At 35.7% G+C, this 23,344-nt stretch overlaps 3 protein-coding genes across 6 annotated transcripts; 1 reads left to right on the forward strand and 2 right to left on the reverse strand.

Annotated features, from left to right (window-relative positions):
* The first annotated feature begins 547 nt into the window (after positions 1-547).
* On the forward strand, positions 548-1,813 carry LOC113742766 (uncharacterized). 3 transcript variants are annotated; one of them, XM_072045308.1, is made up of 3 exons: positions 548-1,210; positions 1,283-1,321; positions 1,423-1,813. In XM_072045308.1, exons 1-3 carry the CDS (start codon positions 903-905, stop codon positions 1,667-1,669), a joined length of 594 nt encoding a protein of 197 aa, XP_071901409.1. In that variant the 5' UTR covers positions 548-902; the 3' UTR covers positions 1,670-1,813. The 3 variants fall into 3 exon arrangements, with proteins under 3 accessions (XP_071901409.1, XP_027126517.1, XP_027126516.1); XM_027270716.2 differs by lacking the exon at positions 1,283-1,321 and having other exon boundaries at positions 552-1,210; XM_027270715.2 differs by lacking the exon at positions 1,283-1,321 and having other exon boundaries at positions 562-1,210; positions 1,366-1,813.
* An 801-nt stretch (positions 1,814-2,614) lies between these two features.
* On the reverse strand, positions 2,615-6,023 carry LOC140005101 (uncharacterized). Its single transcript, XM_072045307.1, has 3 exons — positions 5,701-6,023; positions 3,184-5,438; positions 2,615-2,896 (listed from the first exon to the last, which is right to left on the reverse strand). Exons 1-3 carry the CDS (start codon positions 5,762-5,764, stop codon positions 2,810-2,812), a joined length of 2,406 nt encoding a protein of 801 aa, XP_071901408.1. The 5' UTR covers positions 5,765-6,023; the 3' UTR covers positions 2,615-2,809.
* Positions 6,024-13,789: 7,766 nt separating this feature from the next.
* On the reverse strand, positions 13,790-17,578 carry LOC140003729 (protein IQ-domain 26-like). 2 transcript variants are annotated; one of them, XM_072045309.1, is made up of 4 exons: positions 17,328-17,578; positions 15,515-15,991; positions 14,707-14,913; positions 13,790-14,625 (listed from the first exon to the last, which is right to left on the reverse strand). In XM_072045309.1, the coding sequence occupies exons 2-4, from the start codon at positions 15,920-15,922 to the stop codon at positions 14,032-14,034; spliced, it is 1,209 nt and encodes a 402-aa protein (XP_071901410.1). In that variant the 5' UTR covers positions 15,923-15,991; positions 17,328-17,578; the 3' UTR covers positions 13,790-14,031. The 2 variants fall into 2 exon arrangements, with proteins under 2 accessions (XP_071901410.1, XP_071901411.1); XM_072045310.1 differs by lacking the exon at positions 17,328-17,578 and adding an exon at positions 16,716-17,313.
* Positions 17,579-23,344: the final 5,766 nt, after the last annotated feature.

The following is a 23,344-nucleotide window of genomic DNA, read 5'->3' on the forward strand; positions in this document are numbered from 1 at the left end:
ACGTATATATCCTTAATATTTTATTATTTATGAAGAAAAAAATATTATTTTATTTATTTTTTAAAAATAAAATAATTATTTTTTATTTTTTTTCGAGTTCGAGCTCGGCTCGACTTGATTCGAGTCGAGGTCGAAATTTGCCGGCTCGTCGAGTTCAAGCTTCATAAAATTTAGTCGAGACTCGGCTCGATTGGCTCAAAGTTCGATTCGGGTCGGCTCGTTTGCAACCCTAGTATAGGATATGCTAACTTTTGAGTGCATGCTTCCCAACAAATTATAGAGCGTGTTTGGTTAGTAAATTATTTGAGATAATTTTGTGAAAAAAATATTTTTGAATGATGCATATTTTTGATATAATATATATGAGATAAAAAGATAATTAATAAATATGTTGATGATATAAGCAATTCAGTATATTAAAATAAAATAAAAATAATGTGTAATCCAGACGCGCTCGAGTCTATCCATCAGGAAACACTTGGAAACCAAAGAAACACTTGGTAACCAAAAAAAAAAAAAGAGGAATATTCCCACCCAAGTTGTAGGACTCTGAGATACATGACTTGTAGTTTATCTAACAACCAAACCAAAAATAAGCTTCACATGTCAACTCTCGTTCTTTTGGATGTGTCTTTATCCTATCCTCAGATCACCAAAATTCTATCTTCCAAGCTGTCATGATGAATTCTGTATGGACTACTAAACTAATCCATAAAAGTTATGCGTGTGTGTATATATATATATGTGTAGTGTGAGCATGATGATTCCATAGGTTGGTCCCAAAAAATACGTGTCCATGAAACTTTTCCAAATTGATTGAAAGTTAGAAGGATTTGTAGGAGTTTCTTTTCTTCGCCTTGTTTCTCTTTGTGGTTGTATATTCGTTCTTGTTCATTTCAAGTATGGGAAAAGTGCAAAATCAAAAGCTTCAAGATCTATGGCCTCAATATAATAATGGTCATTTGAAGAATGAAGGTCCCTGGATAATCGATGAAGATCATGAGAATTGCTGGATTAATGTTGACGCTGCATCATCATCATCATCATCATTAGCATCCTCCGTCATTGAAGCTTCGACTATTTCAGATGGGTCGTGTTCCTCGAACGATACAAGGGATGATGCATCGTCATCAGCTACACATTCTTCATCCTCAAATTCTAGTGGAGCTTTATATGACTTGTCCGAGCTCATGGAACAATTGCCTATCAAGTAAGCTGTTTTGATAAAATTAAAAAACTATTCCGTCTATTCGTCTTCTTATCTTTTTTTTTTTTGGGATAGATTTGCAGTTTCTTGCTATACATGGGAACCTTATCCCAGGTGGAGTGAATTGAGCTAAAGTATTTTTTCTCCTTTCATAACAGGAGAGGACTTTCTAACTTTTACCGAGGGAAATCTGAGTCTTTTACGTGTTTGTCAAGGGTTACAAGCATAGAAGATTTGGCAAAGAAAGAGGCTCCTTGTAGAAGGAAACACAAGGGAAGCAAGAATTTTGAAGGTGGCTTGGATGCCTACAGAACATTCACTCTTCCTAAGCCCATTATTTCCAAGAAAACACCGAGGGGCTCACTTTCATCATCTTTTCTGTGTAGAAGGGGAGGTTTCATTAATGGCAGCAGCAGGCCTCCACAGAAACCTTTGAAAAAGAGCTTGGGTGATGGGATGTGAACAAATTTTTTTTTTTTTTCCAATAGAAAAGTGTAAAGCTTTGAGTTTTTGGTAGGAAAAATTAGAATAAAACTACTACTAAAAGAGAGAAATGTTGTGTACTACGAATTTTCATTAATTAGCTATTCACAGAGTACGTCCTAACCTGTTTTTGTTTCGTTAAGTCAGTTCCCTTTTTACTTTAGATCGTTTTAACTCCCAATTATTTTCCAACAAAGGTGCTTTTCTGCCTGGTGCTTTGCATAATTTCTTAGTAGCAGGGTTCTCTCCAGGGTAGTTTATCCCACGTCGGGTTGGGGGTTGGGTTAGTTGGGTAGATAAGTCCCTAGGAGGCCCCCAAGAGTTGCCGGCTTTTGAGGGTTCTTCTGGAATTAGGTTTATCAAATTCAACAAAAGTCAATTTGCAATTGTTGATAAAAGCTTTTGAAACTGTTTCAGAGATATTCGCCAACCATAAAACACAACATGGAGGTCTTTTTTTCTTTATTATTTTCTGGAAACCGAAAAATATTTGTTCATGTGCTTATTTCTCACTGCTTTTCCAATCTAGTTATTGATTAAAAAAAAAATTTTGCAGTAGTACTAGGTTTTTTTTGGCCTAAAAATCAAAATTCATTAACACCACCACGCACATAGAAAATGGCTGTTTCCTAAGGTTTGTAGTATTGATGTCTTGACATCCAGAAAAGAGAAGCTAAAGGCTTGTCTTAGATCATGCCATTTGTGCTGCGGGTTCCAAACTCGCTGGAAAAGGAACTGTAAGAGAGGTTGCACGTTTTCGCATGCATTTCAAGAAATCAATTTTCTGCAGTAATCAGGAATAAATTGGATTGCAACAGAAGTCTGTGCAATGTATCAGGCATATGGGGAACAGATGTTATCATCTCGTCTTAGGAACATATTAGCCATGAATTTCGGGAAACATAAAAAGATAGGGAAAGGATCTTAGAGCCAAGTGAATTGCCACTGAAGCATAAATTAATATTGTTGTACAAGTTACAGCCTGCTTTGCAATGACTAGTTCCTAAGACAGCTAGCTTCCCTTGTAATTTGTTTAAAGAGAAGGCTAGCTGCTGAAACAACAAAGAGCTGTTTCATTAAGGGAAAAGAAAAAAAAAAAGCATCTATCTGTAACTAAATTCAAGGAGATGTGGCTGAAAGGTTCCGAATTCGGCTTGATCTCCTCACTGGAGTTGTTATTGCCTTCACATTTCCCTCTCTGCCTCCCTGTTTCAGCCAAAAATAGAGATTGAATACTTGCTCTTATATCAAATTTTGCATCATCTGAAGTGTCTAAGAGATGCTTCAAAAACAGCTATGACAACTTCTCCCAGTATATGGAGGCGATTTCCTTTTCGTAGTTGTTTTTAAGAATTTTTGTATTAGCAAATGAAGCAGTTATCTAAGCTCTCATGGGATCAAGATACATAGGAAACCAAAGTGACTGACTCATCCAGAAAAGAAAATTGCAAAAAGAAACGAAACTTAGTATAAATAAATATGTTCAGATTTACCTCTTTCTTCTTGAGCATGATCTTTTCAGCTGTAAAGCTTCCATATGAAGGAGAACCTGTACTTGAAACATTGGGTGTCTGAGCTCGAGCAACTGGCTGAGCTCGTGACTGCCCATGAGAAACGGAATAAATGGTCTCTCCAGTTTCAATCGTTCTGCCTTTCCGATCCAAACTCCGCCTAACAGTGCTGAATTCTCCAATCACAAACTCTCCAAGCAACTCGATATCTGGTGCATGGATGTATGTTTCCTTATGACCTTTTTCAAATGGAAAAGACATGGATGAAGGTTTCAAAATAGACTCAGCTCTCTCTTCCGCATGCTCAACTTGACCACAAACTTGTGCTTGAATCAGTTTCTCTTTTCTGTCAGACGCTTTAAGCTGAGGATCATGTAGAGGAGCTGGTATTGCCCTTAAGCGATATCTGTACACTAGACATGCCAAAATAATGGAAAATATAGAGAAGATTATCATAGCTATGGCAATCGGTTCAAGGTCCAGGAAGTTAAGATCCTTTATTGACTTGCCACCTATTTCAAACCTGCGGGTATGAGCTTGTGTGTCATCATCAATTTCTATCTTCGCCGGCAGAAAAATTTCATCTCCTACACCGCTAATAGTAGCTTCAGATAACTGCAGTTCAGTCTTATTTGTTTCGTCTTCGACATAAATTCTGTTTAGTTCTTCAGCCTTGTCATAATTTTCACCATCCCTAATAGTTGTAGCATCTTCAATTCTCTCTGGTCTATTCCTTGTCATTTCCTCTCCTGCTTTAGCCCCCTCAATTTGATCAGCCTTGTGATCATTTTCCAATTGATCAGCCCTGAAAATTAGATTAGCAGGCTTTCTCTCCAAACTTGCACACTGCTGCAGCCCTTCAGAATCCTTCTCTACTTCATTCAGTTCTTGGTCAGTTGCTGCATCAGTTTGAGCATTTTCAAACACTGGAAACTGATCAGACGCCTCATTTGTTTCTTTCACCTTATCATTTATAATTTCAGCACTTTTCCAGTCTGGGCAAATCAATTCCTCATCTCTTTCATCATCCTCGCTGATATCTTCAAATTCACCAGTTGGCGGCTCAGGGATTTCAATTATCTCATCAGTGCTTTCATCCCATTCCTCCTCATCATCTAAATCTATCTGATATCTTCCAAGTTCATGATCATCATCCAGAGTAAATCCTAAAGTTCGCTCTGATCCATTTTGCCATGGACTACCATGCACATTTGTGTGGCACCCTTCATCATCCTCGCTGATATCTTCAAATTCACCAGTTGGCGGCTCAGGGATTTCAATTATCTCATCAGTGCTTTCATCCCATTCTTCCTCATCATCTAAATCTATCTGATATCTTCCAAGTTCATGATCATCATCCAGAGTAAATCCTAAAGTTCGCTCTGATCCATTTTGCCATGGACTACCATGCACATTTGAGTAGACAGCTTCGAATAGATGTTTCTGAATTCTGTGGTACCCTTCCATAAGACCTCCAGTAGCTTGTACAACTGTTGAAGGTCTAGGATTGTTCATAGACGATATGTAAGAAGTTGATAGCCCTATGACAACCAACAAAACTAGAAATTTCGCCAATCCTTTCAAACACCAGCAATTTGGCACCTCATCTTCCTCGCTTTCTTCATCCTCGTCACCATCAGCATCTTGACCATCATGACGGTTATCCTCTGCCTTAATCATCATTATCTGTGAAGAACCTTCTTGAGGAGAAGAATCCAAGAGCTCTTCTTGATCACATTCTGAAGATTTTTGTTCATCAACAATTTTCTGGTTCCGGGAACTAAAAATTCCACTTCTTTGGAGTATCTCACGCCTCCTATTTGGTTTGTAACGCAGAAACTTAGGCCTTGGGGAGAGATAGTTAGTCAAAGGGTCATAAGGCCTCACAGAAGAATCAGCAAAACAATTATTCACCTCACCATCATAGAAAACAGAGGCATTAACACAAGCCGGATCAGCCCAGCTCGATGTTTGATCACAGTGAGGAGAGGCACCCAAACCTGTGTAGTGGAGGCCATTTTTTGCTTCAAGGATCAGAGATTTTGGGTAATGGGCATTATCACAAGAAGTTGTGGATTCATTTTTCTCAGCCAGAATTTTTGTTCTTGGAACAGTAACCTTAGATGTTGCAGAAATCGTAGGTGACATGAAGTGTTTGGTCACAGGTTTCTTGGGGTTCTGAGACTTGAAATTAGATCCCAAATTGTCATGGTTTACATCATTCTCTTTAGTTTCCCCTGCATTTAGTCAAAGAAAGCACTCGCGGTGACCCAAAATACAAGAAAACTGACGATTGAAGAAATTTTAACATCAAAGATCCTACTTTTTGCAGGCAGAGTGGACCAAAACAAGTTTGATTAACACAATAACTCCAAGAATTTCTCAGTTATACCCAAAATATACGAACAATCAAACAGATTAAAGGAAAAAAAAAACAGCTCATATTACAAAATGCAAGTTCCGTAAATTAGTACGAGAAAAAAGGGGAAAAGGGCTTACCTGATATCGAGAGTTTTGGTGACGCAGGAGGTTGTGATGAAAAACCCTTTCCAAAGCTGTCCATCAATGGCTTCAAGCTTGTTTCCCCTGAAATTCTATGCTCGTCTTGGAGAAATTTTCTCTCTCTTTTGGTGATCTTCTTCTTTGTAATATTGAGCGGTTCTCTGATTTTTGGAACTGTTAGCACCAGGTGCTTTCTTGGAGGCAGTTGCACAGGCGGTATTAACTATCAAGGAGGGAAAGAAAGGTGGTTTGTCTGGTTTTGGCAGTTGGGGATTTGAATTTTCAGTCTCTCTCTCTCTCTCTCTCTTTTTGACCGTTGGGAGCTGGAAGTTTGTAACGGCTATAAGGAAGGGTCATCCTTCGGATCTTGGGGAAATCTGGGCGGGCTCTAAGTCCCATGATTGTATTGGCCTTGATCCATATCTACTAGGGACGAGTATTCGTTCCCTCTGAGATGATAGGGACCCAAGGCCCAAACCCTCTCAAGTATGTCCAATTTCAAGATTCAGCATTTGTGGGAACACTAGTTAAATAAGTTTTACGGACATTAGTCGGAAAAAATTACGGCTTTCAAATTCTTTGAGTTAAAAAAAAAGGGTAATTATGATAAAGGGAATTCAATCCTCAAACCTTCTCTTTACTCTTTGCCCTTGCAACGTTCGAAATTTTCCATGGACCAAAAAAATGAATAAAAAGGATTTCCCTTATAATAGATTAATAGTTAGTACTATTTTGGATTGGGAATATGAAATTCACCATCAAACAGCAATTCTTTAATGCCCAAAATGTTTTAAACTTGCAAAAAAAAAAAATCCTAAGAGCCCATTTAGATTATAATTTATTTTTTATTATACGTAATGTATGTTGAGTCGTTGTTATGGTCCTCATGGACCTGTTTTGTCTAGGATGAGTCCATGTCAAAGGGGCACATGGACAAGGTCGGTGGCATTCGGCTTCATTCGTAATTGTACCTTTTCTTAGGTGGGTTCGGAATTTCGGGTGCAGTGAATCTTGAGGTCACAAGTTCGAGTTTCCGCTTCGCTGGATTCCTCGGCGCACTTAACGTGTTCGGGCCGGGTTGGGGCGCCGGGTTCAGGCCGTAGGGAATTAGTCGGGTCCCGTAAGAATTGACCCGGACACCCCTGTGTCGACAAAAAAAAAAAAAAAAAAAAGACGTCTCATTTGCTAAGACCGATAACCTAAAAGAAGTTGCACATGAGAGGCCATATCATATGCTTTTTGGCAAATCAGGACATTTTCTTATGCCATTAAGCTCGCTGTCGCTTTTCTGTTTAAAATTTGTTTGGATAGGAGTTTATTTGGATCATTTATTTGAGATAATTACTGTATCATTTTTTGTGATGTGATGTATGTGAGATAAAAAGATGATTGAAATTTGTGAAACAAATTATTTTATCTGAAAAGTAATTTTGTCCCAGTGGAACTTTTGCTAGTGAGTAGTAATTGTGTGTTAATAATATTGTGAAAGTTACACATTCCGCAACGTGTTAGCTTATATTATTATAGTCTAAGGTTTAATATGGATGGAGAGGCAGGTGAGATGAATATTCGTATAGAGGGAGAGACGATAATCATCCATCACTAGTTCACTTGAAAAGTTTTCACAAAATCAAAAGCTGAAAGTTTTACCAAGCTCACTTGATATTATTATTGGCATCGGATACAGATACTTTCGCAAAAAGTTTGTATTGGTCAAATGGTTGATTATGGTATACTAGAATTTTTGGGTGAATAATTGGTTTATAAATGCAAAGTCTTTTTTTATGTTTCAAAGTAACTTTTTTTTAAGTGGACAGTGTTTGGATAGAAGATTATTTGAAATAATTAATGTATCACTCTTTTTGTAATGTAATATATGTGAAATAAAAAAATTAATTGAAAATATACAAAAGTATGATGCAAGTACATAATTCGAAACCAAATAATGGTTGTTCAGATGGAAGAGTTAAAAAGTAAGTAGCCTAATTGGGGAGGATGTTTGGATATACTATTATTGTTTGCCAAAAATATATATATTTTTTGTATTATAAACACGTTTCTCAATTATCTATTTATTAGTCTCGATCATCACTTTATTTCACGTGCGTTTGCATCGCGAAAAGTACTGCAATGATATTCAAATTTAAAAAACACGCAAATAATCTCCTACCCAATTATTTGCACAATAGTGAATGGCTTCAAGAGGCCAAAGTGACGATTTTAATTCAGCAAACTTACCGTTTGAATTGACCCACAAAGATGGTACTGCTACCGAGTACAATGAAGCAAACATTGGACTTGGGCATAAATGCAAGCATTTTCTTTGGCTTTAGGATAGGATGGTGAGCAAGACGTCTTCAACATGTTGGGACTAGTGAATTAGCAAGTACCGTTAACTAAGAACAGCAAAGCCATTACTTTGAAAAACAAAAAAAAAAATTGACTAATTTTTTTTAGTGTATCTGTTAAGCAATTAATAAATCCCACTCACTCTCCCGCTTTTCGAAATTCAAAGTTTCAAACCCCATTAGCAGCCCTCTACTCTATAAGTTCATGGGCCTAATCAAATTGGAGCTCCTCGATTTGCATTAACAAATTAACCTCGTTTCTTGCGTTAATTAATCCCTAACAAACCTCCCTAGATCATTAGATGGTGTGTACTTATAATAGTAATTTTAAGTATTTTAGTGGTATTAGTACATCAGAGAAGGGGTATGATGACGCCGGCCATAGCCGTTGGACCAACCACAAAACACCTCTCCCATGTTCTCTCGTGAACAGAGGAGATATCCAAAGGAAAATGTAAGACGAGTTCACATTTTCACACACTGTTTGAATCAGTAGAGACATGCCAGTTAATTAGGGTTAATGCTTCTCTGATCTTGCAAAATGTTTTTTAAATACTACTAATAACTCTCTCTCTCTCTCTACGTTCAAATTTTGGCCCTTTATTTTAATGTTTTCCTTTTCTTGAGGAAAGGATTAGCAGTGTAAATAGAAAATGTCAACTAATCAATTGTTCCTCTGTCCCATTTGCCCCTTGGTTTTATAATCAACTGCGGATTAGCGAGGCTATATTATTATTTACAATGACGCTAAGGTGGCACACGCTATAGCAGCTGATATAGTATAATACTTGTGAAGATATTTAAAATATAGGGATAAAGAAATAGGGCAATGATAGATTTCTTTACCTCTCAAAGTCGCTGCATTTGTCATTTTCATATTTTCCTATTTATAATTAGTTGGTTTAATGTGTTTATTTTAAGCTTTCACGTAAGAAAGGACTAAAATACATCCCATCAAATCTCTGAAATATATTTTTAATCACTATTTTATCTCACATATATTATATAAAAAAACACCACAGTATTTTTTCAAAAATTTATCCTAAATAATTTACCATCTAAACAGATTTAGAATTTAATACGTTGTATCCTGATAACCGATAGCAATAAATAGTTGATAGTGTTCATTGGAGATTCTATAATACATAGTATTAATATATTCTATGTTTGAAATTTTGCGGGTAAAAAACAAAAAAAAATCCTGTGGTAAGCCTAATACACAGAAAAACCCCCTATGGTTTCAAAATATACAATACGACACATCATACTTTGAACTAAATTATAAAGGTGATGGAATCCGTTAAACTTAACGGAAATGACTTATTGGAACCTAAAAAATTTTTTTATGCCTTATTTTTATCAAATATACCTATTATACCCCTTAACCCTTAATTCTCTCTACTTGGAGAATAAAACAAATGATTTTTTTGAGCTGTCTTTTGCTTAATTATATCAGTGCATTTTGGTCATTTCGTCCATTTCCGTTAAGTTTAATGGATTCCGTCACCTTTACAATTTAGTTCAAAACATGAGGGGTCGTGTTGTATATTTTAAAATCATAGGGAGCTTTTCTGTGTATTAGGTTAATCACATGGGATTTTTTTGTTTTTTATCCAATTTTTGCTTATATCATCTCATTAGTCATTGCTTAAATGAGCCAAGGACCATGCATGGCTAGAAAACTCTTTTATGAAAATTTAAATACTAAAATATGAACGAATGAATTTACTAAAATAGTCATAAAAGAAAAAATATGAACGATTAATGAATTTACTGAAATAGTCAAAAGAGATAAAAGAGAAAAGAGGCATTTCTTTTTTACCTACAAATATGATGTTACCTTGTTCTAACCAGTAGTAATCAAACTTAAACTCAAATATATGACGGTTAATAATTATAATTCAAAAGTCAATTCTTAGAGAATTATTAATCTAACAATATTGTGAAAAAAGAAAGAAGAATAAAATTTCCAATCTTTTGATCTTGGCTTTCTAAGTTGTGTTCCTCTTATGGGCAATGTGAAAGTTGACATTCATGAGGTTCGTGCAATGTGCATGTATATATTTTTTTTAAAAAAAAAAGAACTCTTTTGCATGTTATTTTCGCGTAGGAGTAAGTACCCTTTTTTTTCTTGTTATAAAAGACATAAATTCATTATTATAAATCTGCACCAGCGAGAGAAAATGCATCAATATGTCACAAGTACATGAGATATGAAAATCATACTCTAAGAGACAATAGTGAAAATGCAAGAATCATAAGATAACACATTATTGTAAGCTTATAGGACTAAGTTTTGTTTAATACAAACAATTAATTTTCACACCCTTATTTTTCAGTTTAACTCTACTCTTTCTAAAATGTATCATACATCATAATTTTCCAGCACCAACTAAGCCATCCGAGATGATCATCAAGTGTTGTGTTGTGGTGAACATCTTGTGCTTGAATTCCTGTCAACCCTTCGAAGGTGCTTTGTGTCAATAACGAGCCAAAAGAAAGAATCTGCATGAAAAATTGTGCTGTTATCCTTAACATTTCAAAACCTGCGTGAAAAGTACTACTACTACTGCAATGCATCATTCAAAGGAAGGATGTTTCTCCCTTGACCTTTCCACCAGAGACGGTGGCACTTGCGTTGGGATAAGATACTTGGAGCAAGGGCAGTTACGGGAATCAAATAATTGTCGAAGAGCAGGACGGAGTAGAATCTTATCATCGTCACACTGCACGAAATATCTAATATGACGTCAGCGGAACGGAAGCTGATACAGTTAAAAAAATTCTGAAATTACCGAACCAACCCTGAACCCGTGTCTTTTCTGGCTTCTTGCAGCCGAATGGGTGATGCAAAGCAGCTTTCGATTTTCAAGAGATCCCCCAACACATCAATCAAATCAAAAACTAATCATTACTGATAAGAAATTTAAGATTCATTAGCATATTGCAGTGACACCTTAATCACGTGCCTCCCACCTGGATAAAGACCTAAAATCAACCAAAAAATTTTTTTTATCCCTGTTCGTGTTTTTGGTTACGGAGCTGAGTCCCTATTTGAGTTTAGAAAACCGCAAGTGCGCTATAGTTTCTGATTTTGGATTTATTTAGATTTAGAATAAACAAAAGTTGAGAGAAAAAACGATTGAAAATATAACTTATAAGGATTCGAATCTTGTCTCCCAATAATTATTATAATATGTGATTTCTCTAAAAAATTCATTCAGGTACGTAGTGTGCCCGTCTAATCCGATAGTAATTGAATCTCCATTGATCCCTATAAGTCCAATTGAGTTTCCTCTTTAGATTAGGAAAAAAAATTAAACGGTATTTAGGTTGTTGTGGTATAGACGTAGACAAAACTACAATATCCAGCAACACTCGTGCTCATGCCCCGGATAATTTGTTAAGATAACAGGAAATCAAGGTTGTGTTTGGATTGCATTTTCCGTTATTTTTCATGAAAAAATTACTGTAGTGATTTGATAAATGTGAGGAAAAAAGGTGACAGGGAAATGTGATCACTAGGGGTGGGCAAAAAAACCCGCGCGATCCGAAAACCCGATGAACCCGATCCGATCCGATCCAAAAAATAGGATACTCGATCCGATTTTTCTTAGCGGGGCAGATGAGGGTCGGGTACCCGAAAAATCGGGTACAGATACGGATCAGAAAAATAAAAACCCGCGGGTACCCGACTCGCAGGGTATATTTTATAAATATTAAAAAAGTAGGGATCATTTTATAATTTTGTAATTTTTAATTCTAAGTGCAAGTGAAGTGGCTCGCAGCCTCATATTTTAATCCTATATGATCTACTCTTCTCATTTTTTTGAAGAAAGCGAATATTCTCGGTGAAACATGAACAAAATGAAAAAAAAAAATTTGTGAAACTCTGTTATAAAAATTGTTCATCTCTTTCATCTTTTTTATTTTTATTCTACCTCCATCGATCTTTCCTGCAAATCTTGCATCAATTCAATCAAAGATTTTTGTTTGGAGTTTCAATTTTCTGTTAGCTAGATAATTAAAATATTTGTGTCATTCATTTGCAATTATATCTCTTTAATTTGTCTCTTTTATTTAGTGTAAGAAATTTATTTTTCTTTTTCATCACCTTAATACCATAAGGTCTATTCCAAAGATGTAAAGAAAGAAGTTGGGGAAGATTTTTAACATTATTTTTGGTTATATTTTTTTCAAAAATAATTAGTTCTATTCAATTCTTTTCCGAACTTGATTTCACAATTGACTTATTTGATATGCGGTCTTGTACCATATTATCCTTGGGGAAGTTACCAAATACTTATTATCCTTGTGTTTGTTGTGTTGTAGAAGTATGAAATGTGTGAAAATGGTGATGTACTCAAAATTATTATGAAATTTCGTTTTGTCTATTAGATATTCTAATATGTACTAAATTTATGAGATCGATTTGATTATTGGATGAAATGTGTGAGAATGGTGATGTATGGACTTTAATTACAATATCTCTACCAATATTAATTGGAAAAGCATGTTTTTTTTTATTGAAAAACATGTTGATATTAAGTAGAAAATAAATTTTTTTATTTGAAAAATAGTTTTTTTTAGGGGCGGGTACCCTATGACCCGCCCCTTTTTTTCCGGTACCCGCTATTCGGGTACCCGAAAATATTAGGAGCGGGTTAGGGTCGCAAAATGGCTGATCCGATATATTAGGGTCGGGTCAGTCAAATCATGTTAGGGGCGGGTATCCGATCCGTGTCCACCCATAGTGATCACGAAAACGACAATATTTTCCGACGGAAACAAGCAATCCAAGCATGGATTTATGGGACCAGTGCTTTATAAATCTTGCACTTTGCAAACTTCTTCACGGGACTGGTGTTAACGTATATCTTTTGCTTAGCCGATTGAGCGAGCATAGCCTCTCTAAGAGTCAAAGTTTGTGTTGAAGACTGGTTGGAAGCTGGGACTTTGGGGTTTAAAGCCGGGACCCGAAAGGCATCCAGAATTTGAAAAATTTTGAAACAGCAGCAGCGAGAGTCCATGCAATTATTATCATTACTCATTTTGCCAAGGAAGAATATTCTCCGGCGTATGAATGGAATAATTTCACATTTGTCCTCTCCGGCTGAAAGCTCATTCTGAGCGTCTGTCTTTTGGCTTTAGCAAGAACAAACATTAATGGGAGGGAAGAAGAGCCCCTCCTCAGCCTTGTGCACCCCACTTTTCCTGCATGTAAATTTCATACTAATTCATATCGGAAAGTAAGGAAGGAAAAAGCATTGGGAAGAGGACGCCCACATTCCCCCCTAACACGAGACGGCCCTCCTCCACATTTGTCCCACTTTCTTTCTTTTAAAATCAAGACGTTATCCGATTCCTCTCTCTTTGGGTACTAATTGTTACTTTCGAGCAAGGTGGGAGGCTCATCGATGATCGATCTCACTTTTCTAATGCACCATAATAGTAGAAGAATATTTCTACTACGGACTTGCCTTTTAAAGACGTGTGTACATGTCTATATTTAATTGTTTGGAAGTTGGAATTAAATGCTTTTCTTGACCTGTGAAGAGGGGGCGTTGAACCAAAACCGGTTTTGGAATCTCTGGGATGAATTCATATGGCATGTATTGAAACAAAAAAGGAAAAAAAGACTATCAAGAAAGCTTGGAAACTAGTGCAAGAACATGGCGAATTTGTAAGCAAGAGCAAGAGGGGAATATTTACACCAACACTATGACAAGGGACGGAGATGGCTAACTTAATTGATTTCTCATTCATGAAGCATCATCCATCGTTGAGTTGAGTCAAACTCTATCGATTAATTTACACCAGCGCTCTCTGTTCTAAGCTAGTAGTATTGCTAAGGAAAATCAAAGCATAGAGAAGTTAATGTTGGTTAGTTCCTCTTCTCTATTCAAAAACTCGTTACTCTTTGCAACACATGAAACTCTGACATCCCAAGATTCATCAGCTTGAATAAGATGGAAAGGAATCAGAAATTCAAATCTTCTTCAACTTGGGCACAGGTTCTCTGCATTCTAATGCCAGTGAAGCTAGTTCTTGATGCCATAATTTCATTCAGCAAAAGCCGCTTCTTTGGCCCTTGCTCTGGTCTTTGCTTTGGAGCACTGTGAGACCTCAACTTTGCTCTGAATGATTGTGTATTTGCCATATAGTTTGGATGGTTGGAGTATGGCCTAAAAAAGCTATCACCACAGACGCTCTTGGATGGCGTTACAGGGACATTGGAACGACCGGAGTTCACAAACCTGGGGGTGCTCTGAGCAGTGGCGAACCCGCATTCATCGCCTAAGAAGCTCCAATCGTAGTCTTGAAAGTGGTGGCAATCAGGGATCGATAAGCGAGCTGGAACTGGACAAGGAAGAGGCGATGAGATAGCCTGGTAAGGCTGATCATCACCAGAATCAGACATGCAAGTAGTAGTGATTCTGCGAGACCTTGATCTTGGCTTGATCGTATCGATTTCGACTATTTTTGGGCTGTCATCAAATCCAGAGAGCGAAGCAGCATATGAAGCTGACAGTCTCTTGCTGTGAAATTCACTTCTGCACTCATCAAATCTTTCCTGAGAAGGCATCAAAAAATGTTGAGCAAAACCAAGTTAACCTGAATCCATCAAATATAGAGTTCAGTTTAGTCATCATACAATGGATCTCCTAGCTCTCATTTCCGGTGGGTATCTGTAATCATTATTGGTAGAGCGACGAGCCCTCTGGGAGCGGACAGCTGCCTGAGCTCTAATTAGAGCTTGCATACTGTGTAGAGTTGCTGCGGCTCTCTTTCGAACAAGGTAACCTCTGACCAGAGCCTGTAGTTTTACCAGTCCTTTCAGAGCTCTCAGAGCTTTTCGCGCCTGTCATAGTACCAAAATCAGTTCACCTTTCAAGAATATGCAGACTCATAAACTACAAGCTTAGAGGACTGATCTTTGGAATCCCGAAACGAACAGAAATAAATCACAACAAAGATATATGCAAAACTGAAACCCCGCGGAACAATACAGACACACTGATAATGCAAAACAGCAATAATGAGGAGCACCATTTTTTTACCCAGTTCATGCCATGCGGAAGCAACATTTTCAATTTCAAAATCCTACAAATAAGGGAGAGGCAACATCCCAAGTAACCGAAAAATAAAAAAGCACAAGATTAAAAAAAAAGGAAAGAGAAAATAAGAGAAGCATTTTTAAAAAATCACTGTTCAATCAGAATTTTGGGAGGTGGGACTACTTTGCTTTGCTGACATTCCGAGGCAAACAGTAATTCACACAAAAAAAGATAGCAGCGAAGTATGAAGGGTCGAAAATAGAGCCTGCGATATAAGTCCAGCATCAAACAATCAAGATTCAAGAGTCAACTTTAAAGGCGAAATCCAACTTTCCAAGTAACCTCTGAAGACATTCTCAAACAATCAAGATTCAAGAATCAGCGTTAAGGTGATACCCAACTTACCAAGTATCCTCTGAAGACATTCTGAATCTTGATAGCAGCCCACTTCTCCCCACTTCCTCCATTGAACATAGCTCCTCTGCCCTGGCTGGTAAGTCTCACAACAGCAACGGCAGCCTGAGCTGCGGCTACTGCAGCATCAGCAGCTGCTGCAGTGGCAGCAGCAACAGCAATGGCATGCTTGCTCTGCTCCTTCTCCGTCTGAGAAATGTAAGATCTAAGCCAAGCTGAATCACTAACCGGAATGCTCACCGGCTTGTGACCACCCCCAATCCCAGAATCCCTGCCGGATTTTGCAAAACTCCATCTTTTCTTCTCCTTCTTTTCACTACAATTTGAAGAATTCTCTACATTTTCCTTGTCCTTCTTCATTCCCAACAATCCCCTCAACCATCTTGTAGCTTTTCCCATCTTCCTCTTCTTTTCCTTTTCACTCCAATATGCTCAAAGAAAAAGATGCAATCTTGAGACAATGTAATCCTACAGGCATGAAAAGAGAACCTGTCAAGATTGCAATCTTCAGAGCGTGCTTGGGTGGCAAGTGTTTTATGCAAGGTACTCTCTGTTAAGGGACACTTGAAATCTTTTACGTGTTGCAAACAAGCTGCGGAAGTGATGAGAATAGAACCAGGGGAGTGAACAGGAAAAGGTGTTATAGAAGGCATCCGTGCTTTAAGAATGGAGAGAGAAAGATTAGCATATTATTTTATTATTTTTGATATTATCATTATTCTTTTATTTTTTAATTTATAAATTTGGTTATTTGGCCGAATGGCTCTGACACTGCCTCGTGAAGAACTGTGTTACAAGACAAAAAGGCATCACTGAAAGAAACAGATTCAAAAAACAAAATAATTAAATCTGGGAGAGACTACTGAAACATCCCAACCAAACAAACAAGAAATTACGGACAAAATCAGTAGTGTGAAAAGTTTTGAATTACGCTAAAAGAGAGTAATAATTTCTATGAGAGAGATTGAGACTCGAGAGTTCTTCAAAGCCCCCACAATTGCTACCTCCTAAAATTCAAAAAAGGCATGAAACTTCCACCTTCAACCAATGAGAACTCAAAACAACTGCTTACAGAAAGCACAATCATTTCTCACTTTTCTTAGCCTTCACTCCACCAAAAACAAAAATATGTTTCTCTACCAAAAGGCTAGTCAAAGAAACAGAGAGAAATTACAGACAAAATCTTACTTACTGTATAAGTGGCAATTGTAATCACGAAAACAAGAGACAGAGGGGGAAAAAGCCAAGCTTGAATCTTGCTACTGAAACTGCACCTTCTTCTAAAATTCAAAAAAGCAATCAACTCTTCTACTTCCTCCAATGAGAAACTACTGGAAGAAACCACTCGCTCAATCACTTTATCAAACAGTAAACAAACTTTCTGTAATACACTTTACAAAATCTGTCTCCCCTCCCATCCCTCCAACTTTCTGGAGCAGCGTGTACCAAAAAGATGAACTATTTTTTTAACCCAAAAAAAAAAAAAAACTTTTACTATCTGGTTCTTCCCATACCCTGCTATAATAACATGCATGGAGTCTTGACCGACTCTACGGGTCTATCCTATCTTTCTTAGCCTTTTCCCATGAGCTTTTCAAGCCAAATAATAATAATGAGACGGGATTCTGATAAAAAAAGTACGTGATGCGAGAGTAATGATTTTTCAGTGTACCGTAGTAACTGTACTATCCTTCCTCTGAATCAACCATTAAAGCTACTACTACTTACCAAAACTAAAATGCAAACGCTACTACTACTATTTTCATTGATAGGTTTCTCTTGTGTAAGATAAGATAAGATGTACCAGAACAAAAAGGGCTGATGAAGGAAAGATTTCTTTTGATATTTATTGGGTCCCCGTATCTCAATGGATTTTCGTTGACTTGGAGTTGATTTGCTTAGAAATCTCTGCCATTTTTAGTGCAGAAAATCTCTCTGGAAACAAGATGATGGCTTTGGCTGAAACTGAAAACAGCAGAGTAGTGGGTAGTGAGTGAGCAGATCTCAGGTTGCGTTGAATTCGTATGGACGAGGACAATTTCCAGGACGATATGGTGTAATTAAGAGGTCTACAAGAGTTTAGGTAAAGTTCCCGAGGAGGGATTTCGGTTTCGTAACAATTTCATCTTATGATATTTTCTGGAGAATAAAATGAGAAACTAGAAAGGAAGGAGAAAAATTCAAAATTAAAAGAATTGAAAGACTAAAAAAATTGTATTTTAGAAAAGTGATTTGAATATTTTTTTAATCATTTAAAGAGAAGATAGATCTCTACAATTTCTTTTTTTTTTTTTTATTTCAATAGGTGCAGATTTTTGTGGGAAAGAGGAAGAATTAAATAGAGAAAAAGAAATAAAAGAAAGTAAAACAAGGTAAATGAAAAGTCAAAATAATACAAGGGTAATTTTGTCCTTAAGGGGATTAAGTGAGTAAAATTAAAGATTAGGGGATAAACTGAGAAATGGGGTATTCTTTAAGGGAATAAAATGTGATTAATCCTTATTTAATTTAACAGTATCCCACCATTACCCGAGCAAAAAATGGTAAGCTGAAAAGCTGCAGCACTCCACTGCTGCTGCGGATGATGCTATACAAAATCCGACCACAAATGAATGAATGCTCTTTTTTTTTTTTTGAAATTCAAATTAGTTGTAATTATTTGGTTCTATTTTTTGAATTCTACGCGTGGATTCCGGGAGAAATAATTATAAGTTGGTGTCGCAGGTTGCCAGATGTATATAACTCTGTAGCAAGTATTTAATGAGGAGTATGTAACGCATAGCAGATTTTAAGTCAATTCTAACAAACTCCGCCGATCAACACCCATAACATATGCATCCTGGGTCTTTCTTCTTTTTTTTTTTTTTCTTTCTTTTTTAAAGTAAACAGAAGATTTTAAATCCAAAATTTTTTACTTACTAGTGTGAATACCCGTGCTACGCACGGTGCTTACATTATAAAAAAAAAATTACAATCTATGGAAGAATTTAAAATATTTTACTATAAAATAATATTATAAAATATTATTTTTTAATTAATGAATGGTAATATGTGTATTTAATAGTAAGATTTGAGAAAATCTATCCTTAATTTGGTAATGTTTATGATAGTAGTTGATAATATTTTATGTTTGAGACATTATTTAGTGGGTGAACTCGATGTGAAATGTGAAGCATGATTTCGACCATATGAGTTTTGAGTCACTATATTTTTTATGATATGTAATTAAACATTTAGAATAGTAAAATATATTTTTTATTATGTTAATTATTGCCTCAAACAAATTGTCAATTTTGGTAGTAAAAATGACAATATATTTATGTTAACCTTTGATATTAGATAAGATTGTAGTGATCCTATTCATTAGGATTGACCACTGCAATAATAGCTTTTAGTACTATTTGTTAACATGTAAAATATTAACAAAGCCATTGGGGAGCTTGCGGTGGCATTTATTAAAGTGTTTATAAACAATTGGTACTATTTCCACATTCTTATAAACAATGAAAACAACAATAATATTATAATATTCGGAATGTTATTAATACTTAGAAGTACAATAATAATCCCAATAATATTCCCAAATTTTAAAGAATACATAAGACCTAAATTTCTAACTTGATTCTTACAAACAATGAAAACAACAATAATAATATAATATTGGAAATATTATTAATAATTGAAATAACAATGGAAACACCAATATTTTAAGAATAAGTACCGTAACTTCTAACTTGATTCTTATAAACAATGGAAACAGCAATAATATTATAATATTGGAAATATTATTAATAATTGCAATTATAATGAAAATGGCAATATATAAAGAATAGATAATACCGGCTTGATTCTTATAAACAATGAAAACAATAATAATATTATAATATTAGAAATATTATTAATAATTGTAAGTATAATGAAAATACCAATATTTAAAGAATAAATAGTGGCGAAACTTCTAACTTGATTCTTATAAACAATGGAAACCATCTAATTCTGGATTGTGCCCATGCATAGCAGAATCAAGATGTGACATGAATTTTAATTTTTTTTAGAACCTCATTCCTAGGATCCATCGACTACAACACACACACAAGCTGTTGAGACAATTTTGCGACTAAATATATAACTAAGGTTCGAGTATGTTGGGGGATTCATTTTATTTGATGCTTAAGAAATATAGGATTTTTTCCAGAGTTCAAAATTTTTTTAAAAAATATATATATATATATATGTAAGATTTTATCCGGAGAGAGTTTGGACACGGCATGATTTTATCCCGATTTGAACAGCCCAAGGACATGTAATGCAGTAAGACACAAAATCTGCCAAAAAAAAAAAACCCAAAACACAAAAAACGAACCTACCCGCTAGTAGTAATCTCTTAATGTCAACCTTCTGAACATCTTATTTCAAAGTAACGAAGAAACTCCACAGATCACAACTCATAATTAATAGTAGTATTATTTTTCGTGATCAAAATTGATGGTACTACAATATGTTACCATATTAAGAGTTTGGGGTAAAGACTACATAAGTCACATCATGAGCACAACTCATGATATGATCAGGTTTTCAATATTAAAAGAATATCAATATTAAATGAATAAATAGTACCGAAACTTTTAATTTGATTGGCGCGGCGTTTGAGTTGATGTAGTCGAGATTTTATCCATCGTAGTTGATGTGAGATTTCTCTTTTCTCGGCGCAAAGTTGTTGGAACTGTTCCAATTCTTGTGCGGGACCGTGGTGGCGTCCTTTTCGTTTCATTAGCAGATGTTTCCTCCGTTGCAATCTTGCGAGTTTGAAATTCAGGTGTTGATGACATGCCTGTAAACGGCCATGTTCTATTGTGAAGCTAATTAGATAGGTTCGAGAAGGAAGTTGATTGAAAGGGTTTTTAATTGAAATGGAAATGTGGGTGTGGAGTGAAATTGTAAGAGTAATTCCCAAAAGTAGTAATTCCCAAAAGTAGTACCAAGTATATTCCGTGGCAGTTGGGAAGAAATCAGGTGCAATCCTCAATTCCGTTGGATCAGGGGCCAAGTACCAACTATATTGTAAGTGGGAAGAGTTTTAATGTAAGTGGAAGTTATTTTTTTGTTTGAGGGAACGTGGGAGTGTTAGAGTTTTAATGTAGGTGGAAGTTACATTTTTGTTTGAGAGAACGTGGGAGTTTTAGTTGGAATTAACTTCTTATTTGAGGGAAACGTGGGGATGTAATGGGCCCATGATATTTTTTACGAAATAAGATAAATGTAAAATGCTAGGAAAATAGAGTTGAGAGTGGGAAGGGTTGTAGAGGCTTGTTCCTGAAAATCCCTTCTCAAATTTATATAGATATAGATATTCCCTCCCACCTTAACACCACCCCAAATATCGTGCTTGGTGATCGTATCGCATAACTCGCGAATTGCATGCACCCACGAGAGAGAAGGAAAAAAAGTGAGAGCGTGAAAGTCGATGTTTTTTTTTTTTTAATCTCATATACAAATTTGTAACATATCATAATATGATGCTTAAAAATATTGTTTAAATTTTTCACTTACTACCGTGGAAATAATTATCTTTTATCTCAAATATGTCACATAAAAAAAAAAGTTACAATATTTTTTTAAAAGAATATCCAAACACACTTATAAATAAAAGTTGCTATTTCCTGGCAGCCAAAAAAAAATGAACATGGACCGCAATTGACACACAGAGTCCCAACTCGGGTGGGGTTTGTTCTTTACTCACAACTAGCATGCCAACTTCGGCCCACACTATTCTTTTCGAAAAGTGGAAAGGTAAGGAGCATGAATACATGGTGAAGGCTTACCATTAAATGGGCCTTCACCATGATGTGTAACTCTTGATGGGCTAGAAACATGATGTGTAGGCTCACCGTTTTGGCCCAGCTCTATAGACCCAAACCCAACTCTTAGCTTGGAGCCCGTTAATCTGCCTATTAATAAATTTAGTTAAGAATAAATGTTTACTTTTTATTCTTTCATTTTCTCCTATAACAAAATAATTAGTCTAGTTATTTTGATCTCCTTCACCGTTTAATATTGCGTCACCGGCCTTCATGTACCCTCTATATGTATTCGTGTATGTATGCATGATTTTACTTCTACGTAGAGTCTGATTGAAAGTTTTGGGCCAGGAATAATGGGACAAGTTTAAAGGAAAGTTCTTGCTGCATTTTGGATCATGACAAAAAAAAAAAGGAAGAAATTGCGAAATGTGGGTAGTCCGAAATCCGTGGAGCAACAGATTAACGTTGTGTTTGAATTGCATTTTTTATGGATTTTTTTTAAAAAAATTACTATAGCGATTTGATATATGTGAGGTAAAAATGTGATAGAAAAATTTGTTCACGAAAAATAAGACCATTTTTCGGTGAAAAATGGCTATCCAAACAAGCCATACATACGAAGAACCTTCTAGTGAAAAATGGCTATCCAAACAAGCCATACATACGAAGAACCTTCTAGGTTGACCATCTTTTGATACTGTACGATCACGACGACTCCGAGCTGCACAACTTTTGTGAGAGTCAATGAATATCCTCTTCAGCACACCGACGAATGCAGCTAGAAATTTCAAAGCACCGCCGACAAATGTACTGTACATGGAGAATTTTTCACATGCAATGTAGCTAAATTCCAACGAGTTATTGACAACTCATGCGCCTGTACAAAGTTTGGGCAACGTACATTTTCCTTGCAGCTATGGAGTCTTATTTTCCATGCCAATTTTGTTTGTCGGCTGCAAAGGATCATGAATCAGGCTTGAGTACGTTCCAATGGGTACTGAACCTTGAAAAATAAGAGCCATTTGGATTCCTATTTTTTGGAATTTTTATAAAAAAAATTTATAATAATTTAATGTGTGTGAGTTAAAATAAAGAGTGTTTGAAAAATATATTTATGAAAAATATAAAATAATTTTGAGGCAGTTCAAACAAGGAAGAGGAAATCATCTAAGGTGCCCTTCAAATCACAAATTTGACTAAGTACTATTTCCCTTTTTTTCTTGTGGATTTTATCGTGAAGATTTTTTCAAATATATCGCTATAGTAAAATTTTTATTAAAAAAAAAACACTCCAAAAAAATACCTAATTCATACCAAAACCATGATTTGATTGTTACAAGTACTCCTAAAACATTTCATTTTATCCCAAAAACTTGAAATTCATACTTAACTGCCCTTTATCCAAAACAAACACAACGCTTCGTTGGGTCACAAACTTCTGCTATAATCAGAACACGCGTCAAAATGCAAAGATATATTTGTCCACCACGGATATTTTTTGTTAAAATATGGTTCTAATTATTTTGTAAATTAAGAGTAATAATCAATGAGCATGGGTGTGCTGATTGGTTAGTTTAGTGACTAATTTGTGACAAAAAATTATTGAATCGATGCGGATAATAGTTTAATGGGTGATCAACTATAGTATTGGACTATTGGTACAGTTATGTATACCTTACACAATCTAGTAGATAGTCATATAATAATTTTGTTATACGTTTCAAATCGTATTTGTGTATATAAAGTTAATGTACAGCTATACATGTAAGTTACATCTTTTAAGAGAAAAATACAGCAGCCCTACTTATCCCAACCCACTATTTTCCCAACTTTTTGCATGCATGCTCTTTCTCTTCGTGGTAGATTACTACGCACTTCTCCACCTTCACAGCTTTTCCACCACCTTTCAATCAACGTTATAAAAAGAAAAGGTTGGATTGGGCGATGAAGTAAAAAAAGTCATAAATAAGAGATTTTAAATTTGAAATCCTCTCATATAACCAAAAAAAAAAAAAAAAAA

The sequence above is a fragment of the Coffea arabica genome, chromosome 4c (assembly GCF_036785885.1).
Source record: "Coffea arabica cultivar ET-39 chromosome 4c, Coffea Arabica ET-39 HiFi, whole genome shotgun sequence".
NCBI lineage: Eukaryota > Viridiplantae > Streptophyta > Magnoliopsida > Gentianales > Rubiaceae > Coffea > Coffea arabica.